Consider the following 7,904-nt stretch of genomic DNA (forward strand, 5'->3'; position numbering starts at 1 on the left):
TTTTTAAATTAAAAAAAAACACAAAAATTGATTTCATAAATTTTCTTTTATTAAAACACAAAAAAATGACAAGGAAAAGTTTTATTTCCATAGTTTTATTTTATATTTTTACATATTTACATTTTGCTTCTTTTTAAAATAAAATTTTAAATAAATGATCCGATTAACCAAAACCAACCCAACTCAAATATTTCATGGTTGGGTTGGGTTTGGTTCATTTTTTAATAAGGGTTATTTGGGTTGAAGAAATTTACAACCCTAACAATTAGGTTGGGTCTAAAAAGTTTTTCAACCCAACTCAACTCATGAACACCCCTAATTTTTCTTTTAAAATTACAAATATATTTTGAGATGTCAAATTAAATTCAAATACAAGTTCTTAATGGTTTTGGCCACTCATTATTTATAATAATTGTGATCAATAAGACATGGGCATTTAAAAAAAAAAAAAAAAATCTTACAAAAAGACCTCTCTTTAAGAATACGAGAAAAATAAAATTTCGTTCTTGGAAGAGTGTTGTGGGATGCTAATACTATCTCCATACACAAAAAACCTCTAAATCCTTTATCTTTTTTTTGTAGACCAATTTAGCATGATTTAGGTGTCCAGTTACACCTTTTAAATGGTAGCAACTTTATTCTTCTTCTCTTGAGAATAAGGTTGGTCGCTCCACGTCACAAACTCGTAGCGACACATTATATTTTTCTTTAAGAAAACAAGATTTACTATACTATAATTTCTTTTATATTTAAAAAAAGTACATTGATGTGTGGCAAACTATTTCTTTAAAGACAGTGATACTAATTCAATTGAGATTTAATTTATTCAACTTCAATATTGTTTAAGTGATTAAAACATAATACATAGGACATTAAAATTTTGTCCTACATCAACTCAGAAAAAAAAAATCTTGATAAAGTTCACATACATGATGCACATTCTTATTGAATTCATCACAAAGCGGTTGCATAAGGCTATCACTTTAATTCTTCTACTTTTATCCTCTTCACGGCCTTGCTTGTGTCATTCCATTTATTTAACCTTTTCATTGCTTCTTCTACCTGCAATTTCAATTAAATTATAATTTGAGGATTTTTAAAAATAGAAAAATAACATAAAATTATTTATACAAAATAGTAAAATTTTAATCAACTTTAATAGAGACTAATAGAAATTTATTAGTGTCTATCAATAATAAAAATTGATAAAAAAAAAAGTCTATCACTAATAGACTTCTAAATATATCAGTATCTATCATTTTTGTTTTGTTATATTTCTATAAATAATTTGACATTTTTTATCTATAAAAATTTTTCTTAGAGTTTAAAAAGAACCATACTTGACTACATATTGGAGTGTAATGATCCAATCACATAACAAATAAGACTCAAAAATATTTTTAAAAAAAAAACAAAAAAGGAAAGAAATTAAAAGAGTTTACGATTATAATTGAGCAATTAAGTGGATTACATCAAAATAGATTGAATCAGAGATGCATTACTTTTTGTTGAGTCTATTAATAGATGGTAAAATAACCCAAAATCTTTCGATTAGGTAGTTCACAAAAGGTAATCAAGAAGGATTAAAAATAAAGAAATAAAAGTAATTATTTGTTATGTCAACTGCCACTGTCAAAACTAATTTAAAACGTCGTCTCATACCTTTCTTTAAATTATTTGACAAAATATGGATAACGCATAAACTGAGTATTAGTCAAACTTTAGTAATAAAACTGTAATATTTTAATTTATTTTTAAAAAATGTGTAATTTTTAAAAAAAAAAATTAAGAAAAAAAATGAAGACTAAATTTATAATTCAAAACTCAAGATTAAAACTGTGTAACATTTTAAAATAGACGAAATAAAGATTGTACTTAAATTTGAAAAGAGAAAAGAAAATAATATATTTTTTCTTTTCTTTTCATTGAAAGAATTTAGCACTTGAAATGAAAAAAAAATACTTAGATATTGGTTGGAGTTACATCTATTTTATGCATGTAGCTTACTAATTGCCTATGTCATGTGACAATTAATTTTATATTTTTCTAAAAAAAAAAAATTTATTATTTTTATATTAAATGAAAGATATAAATTGCACTTAATTATTGTCTTGAAATAAATGAAAAATAAAAATATTACCTCTTTATTCCAATCAGCACGAAATGTCACCCACAACAAAATGCATGTTTGCATTGTTGTGCCACTAAGCATCCCTAACCATATGCCCTACACACGTAATATAACACTTTCTCAATAACACAACTAAAATAATATTATCAAAATTTAATGTTTATTTTCAATTTTCATATAACAAGATGTTAGATGATCTATAATTATTGGTTAAACATTAATTAATATATAAATAAATATATAGTTATTAAAAGTAACTAAAAAAAATAGAATATAATCGCATTAGATAGTAATTTTAAGATAATAATTAAGTGTATAGAAACATTTTTAAATAATTGCAAATATAGCAAAATCTATCAATATAAACTCTATTGTTGATGGACTCCTACAACCACTACTGTCTATTATTGATAGGTTTTGAAACAAACTCTTTTACATTGTTATATTTACAAATACTTTAAACATGGTTGCTATATTTACGACGGATATTAAAAATACCTTGGCTCCAAGTTTAAAGTAGAAGCCTAGTAGAAATCCCAAAGGCAATCCAACCATGTAATAGCAGCACACATTCACCCACGCAACAAAAGATTGCCATCCGCATCCCACGGCAACACCTTCATATATTTATTTTTTATAAACATAATATAAATTTTGTAAAATTCAAATTAACTCGTAACCAAAAGAAAAATGTAATGTTGGATAAGAAAAGAAAATACCTGATAAAACAGGTTGAATTCCATTGAGAAGGAGAGTGATAGCAAGAAAAGGGCAAAGATCAGAAACGGCAGCGGCGACGGTGGCGCCTTCGGTGAAAACATGGCTAATGACATTACGCAGAGCAAGGACTATTGAGGCGATGAGTAAAGAAATGATGGTGGAAATTACAATGATCACCACCACTGAAAATGCTGCCGATTTTGGATGCCCATGTCCTAGTTCATTTCCAACTCTCACACTGCCAAAACAAAATCAAAATTTTAAATTTTTAAATTTTTAAATTTTAACCATTGTTGGATAGCCATTTTTGGTGTTTTTTTTTTTTTTTTCCTTTTTTGAAAATTAAGCTCCTAATAACTTATTTGTTTTGTTACATGATTTTTAGAATTTTTTTAAACCTAAAATTTAAAAACTGAAAAAGGAAATATTTTTAGAATTTGACAAATTATTATAAAAATAAATAAATAATGTTTAATGGTAAATCCAATTAACCAACCCAAAATTTAATTGAATAAGCTAAGCACTAAAGTTAAGTCATGATCTCGGCTATTGAAGATTGTGTCGAACCCATGAAGATCCAAACAATACCTTAAGCTCGGTGCACTTAAACTTAGGTCAAGTTTAGGTTGAAAATTAGTGATCGGAGTGATTATAAAAAAGTTAAAATACTTTATCATAAAAAAAAATGTTAAAATATTTAGAAATAAACGTAATATTAAAACTTATGTTAATGAAGAGATGGGACCCTAACCTAGCAGCTGCATTGAAGCCCACAGAAATCATGAATGCCAATCCATTAATTGTCATACTGCACATAAATATCAAATCAACTATGACATTAATAATCATCTCTTATTTTAATTTTAAACAATAATTTTTCCCTCCTCATAATTTCTATCATCAAAGTGATTGGAGTAAAGGTTTTCACATGACAAATAATAAGTCGATCAAGTTTCTAATAATTATATGTGATCTTTATAAAATAAAAGTATATATCATTAAATAATGTGTTAATTTATCAACTAAATGAGTAGGTATTAGAGTAGTACCATAAATTTTCATATTTCAGTGAAATTTGGCCAATTCATTTCTTTTATTTATTACTTTGGAGGATTGTACTGAATACCTATCATAATTAATAATCAAAAAGGATTTCTTCTTTTGCACAACATCAACGAACCACCTCTAGTACTTTAGTCAAAAACAAATAAACATGACTTACAACATGTTAGTATGTTATTACGAATTACGTGTGATTTACTGATATTAATATGAGATCTACTAATATATATGACTGCAAATTTTATAGTATGAATAAATAGAGTATGATACTTTTATAATGCTAAAAGAATTTTCATGATATGTTTGAGAGTAAATGGTTAAAGTCATAATTGTTATTTCCAAAATCGTTCTTAAACAAACTTTAATCATTCAAAACCAAGTTGATAGAGTTGTTAGACAGGTTTTAAAATTAAGGTAAACTTAAGAAAAAAAAGAATCCCAAAGGGGATAATTAAGAGAGAAGAAAATGAATACCATATGGAGAGAGAATTGAGAGCCAACTCAGGATTTTCAAGCAATCCAGCAACCAAAACCAAAATCTGAAAATACCAAGTTTCCAAACAAAGCATTATAGCGGACGCCGCCGACAACTTGAAAAACTCCGGCAGCCCTGAAAAAGCCAGCCCACTAAACCCTCTCCAAGTCTGCTTAAACCTACCACTTTTCAGAATGTAAACAAATTGGGCCGTCACAATGATCCACCAGGACAGGCTGAGCACCGCCGAGGCCCCGAAAAGGCCCAGCCCAAGTTTATAAGCCGCAACCCAACTCAGCAGCAAATGAACCACCAATGTGGCGGCGGAAATGTAAGCACTTGGCAGCACTACGCTTTGGGATTGAAGGAATTTTTGGATTGGGAAGTTGATGGCGTAGGCGAAGATCTGAGGGATTAATCCGTACACGAAAATGGCGGCGGAGGAAGCTATTTCTGGGGATTCTCCTAAGAATAATAAGATGGGTTTTGAGAAAATGTAGAGAAGAGTTAAGAGAAAAGCTACCATTGTTAGTAAGATGGTTGATCTCTGTAAGTAAATTCCTAACATTTCGAATTTTCTTGCACCGTATGCTTGTCCGCATAGTGTCTCCACCGCACTCCCCAGTCCCAACTGTTTCATCAAAAACTGTCTAATCAATCTAACCGCAATCATTAGGTTGCAAATTAAAAGAAATTATTGGATTTAACACTGAACTTCAGTTTTTATTTAAGCTTAAACAATGTTTTATCTTATGTTTAATCGTTTTTCAACTTTAAAAATATGTTTAATAAGTTCTTAAAACTTTTAATTGCGTATCGAATAGAGTCATGAGATATTCAACGTTTTTACAAATTTAAGCATTGGGTTTTATTATGCATATATTTAAATTTTATATCTATTAGAATAATTAATTCTTTTGGTGATTTTAATTGGACACAAAACTGAAAATTTAAGCCTCGTTTGTTAACCATTTCGTTTTTTGCCTTTGGTTTTTTAAAATTAAACATAATTCCTTCTTATTTCTTACCATGATTTACATATTTCTTAAGCTACTTTTTTTAGTTTTCAAATTTCAACTTGGTTTTTTAAACTATTAGTAAAAATTAGATAACAAAATAAGAAATTTGGAGGTAGAAATAATCGTTATCAAATGGGGTCTTAAGAAATCAATTACACACAACATTTCTTAAAGTTTAAAGATATGTTAGTAGTAGACGTTTTTTTTTTGTTACAGTTTAAGGATCAAGTATATACAAACAAATTCATAGTTTAATCAATTAATTAATTATCGCACAATATAATTGGAATTTTGGACTAACTAGGTTTCAATTAGGAACCTACACTTTCAAAGTGATAAATGCTAATGTCAATCAATCTTTATCTTAAATAAAATCAAAATATATTTTCTAATTTTTACCCATTAATTTTCTTACCACTAGAAAAGTATTTTAAAAAAAATTAAACATAAAAGTGAAGGTTCCATTGATTCTTTTTTATTTTAAAAAACCGAGTCTATTTCCTCCACATTTTTACATGAATTGCATATTTTTTTTAGTACAATTATTGAATTTTTAGTCAAATTTTAAAAATAAAAATAATTTATTAAAGTTACTTTTTTTAGTCCTTACAATTTGGCTTGGTTTTTTAAACAGTTAGGGAAAATGAATAACAACGGAAGAAATTTGGATGTAAAAGTAGTTTTCTTTAACTTAATTTTCAAAAAAATAAAATAAAATAATTATTAGAGAGTTGATCGAATATTTTTAACTCATAATTTAAAACCAAAAAAGAAATAATAATAATATTACCATGAGACCGTAAGCAAAAGTTTGAACTCCAATGTTGCCGAGAGAGGCAGCGGCGAGTTGAAGGTTGCCGAGGTGGCCGGAGAAGATGCGAGTGGACATAGACATAAAGTTATTGATCATGTAAACGAACACCGCCGGAGCCGCCAGGTAACTCAAAAGCTTGAGCTCAATCCAAGAGGCTCGCCGGATTCGAACCATATAACTCAATTCTGTGTCCGATAATATCTTCTCCAGCTCGTCGCTAACCTCATGCTTCTTCGCCGCCGGTTCCACCAACGCCTCCAAAATATCATTATTCTCCATCTCTCTCTCTCTCTTCCAGAAATTGCAAAAACAGTACTCGGATATTACCTTTTTATCTCTTTTAATGACCTAATTAATTCTTGATTTTTTTTTCTTTGTTCTTTTGAGTGGGATAATTGGTATAATGGCTATTGGTGATTTTCAGTGTCGGGCATACCCTTTTGAAATAAAATCATGTGCATATAATTTTGAAATAATTATTCCATTAGAAAATTATTTGTGTTTGTTAGAGTGTAGAGTTAAGTTGAGTTAGAATGTCTGCGACATTGAGTTGGGTTGAGTATCCTAGAGATGTTTCTCTGTAATCTAAAATATGATATTTCTCTCTAATAATAAATTACAGTTTAAATACTATCTTGGTCCTTATACTTTTGGTTTTAATTCATTTTGGTTATCCTTCTATATTTTCAATTTTGGTTTTTTTTGTCCTTGAATTTTAAAAAAAAAAAAAAGGTGGTAATTTTTGTCTCATAAATGATATAAAAATAAAAAAGATGATATATGGGTGCATCTCGGGTAACACTCATCTTTGTGCATCCCTTCTCACCACTCACATCTAAAAAAATATTAAAATATTTCAAAAAAAAAAAAGGAAAAGGAAAAATCCGCCACATGACAAGTAATGTCTAGACAATTTGGTAGTGTTAAGGATGCCAACACAGCCAGCCACGTCACCAAAGGGAAATTCACTCAGCAGCTCCGTCAACAGTGCAAAACTTCATAAATTACGGTCTTACCTCTTTACCAAAAGAATAGGATGGATACAACAAGTGTCTAACCATTTTTTTGTTGTTGAGTTATTCTTGCATTCCCAAATTAGGGATTCCATGTTGTATAAATAGAACACCTATGTACATTTCAAAACACAAGAAAATATAAAGGAAAGGTTGGCGTGCCACTATCGTGTACCTTCTTCAGTATCGTCTACCTAGCTAAAACTGTCATTTACCTTTGTTTGATACTATCGTCTACATCTTGATATTATCGTCTATACGATATCGTCTATCACTTGACGCTATCGTCTACCTCCTTTAAATACTATCGTCTACCTCTTGATGTTATCGTCTACACGACATCGTCTATCTCCTGATGTTATCGTCTACCTCTTTCAAACGTTATCGTTTACTTCCTCTAAACGCTATCGTCTATCATTTGACGCTATCGTCTACCTCCTTTAAATACTATCGTCTACCGCTTGACACTATCGTCTACTTGTTGGCGTTATCGTCTACCTTTTGACTACTATCGTTTACTGTCCTGTCATATACCTCTTCAAACGACAACTTCACACTTTAACTTGGTATCAGAGCACACAATGAACAATGTCAATCAAGGAAACCTGGGAACCACCCTCGGCACAGCCAACTTCAGTGGCCCACCCTTAAACCAACTCCTCAATCAGAT

General features: G+C 29.5%; 1 protein-coding gene across 1 annotated transcript; it reads right to left on the minus strand.

Annotated features, from left to right (window-relative positions):
- Window positions 1–802: 802 nt before the first annotated feature.
- On the minus strand, window positions 803–6,695 carry LOC120078347 (protein DETOXIFICATION 40-like). The gene is made up of 7 exons (XM_039032599.2): window positions 6,198–6,695; window positions 4,388–5,019; window positions 3,603–3,659; window positions 2,851–3,089; window positions 2,630–2,748; window positions 2,141–2,227; window positions 803–1,062 (listed from the first exon to the last, which is right to left on the minus strand). Exons 1-7 carry the CDS (start codon window positions 6,498–6,500, stop codon window positions 979–981), a joined length of 1,521 nt encoding a protein of 506 aa, XP_038888527.1. The 5' UTR covers window positions 6,501–6,695; the 3' UTR covers window positions 803–978.
- Window positions 6,696–7,904: the final 1,209 nt, after the last annotated feature.

Source organism: Benincasa hispida, chromosome 5, assembly GCF_027475165.1.
Source record: "Benincasa hispida cultivar pf3 chromosome 5, pf3_genome.v1.1, whole genome shotgun sequence".
Lineage (NCBI taxonomy): Eukaryota > Viridiplantae > Streptophyta > Magnoliopsida > Cucurbitales > Cucurbitaceae > Benincasa > Benincasa hispida.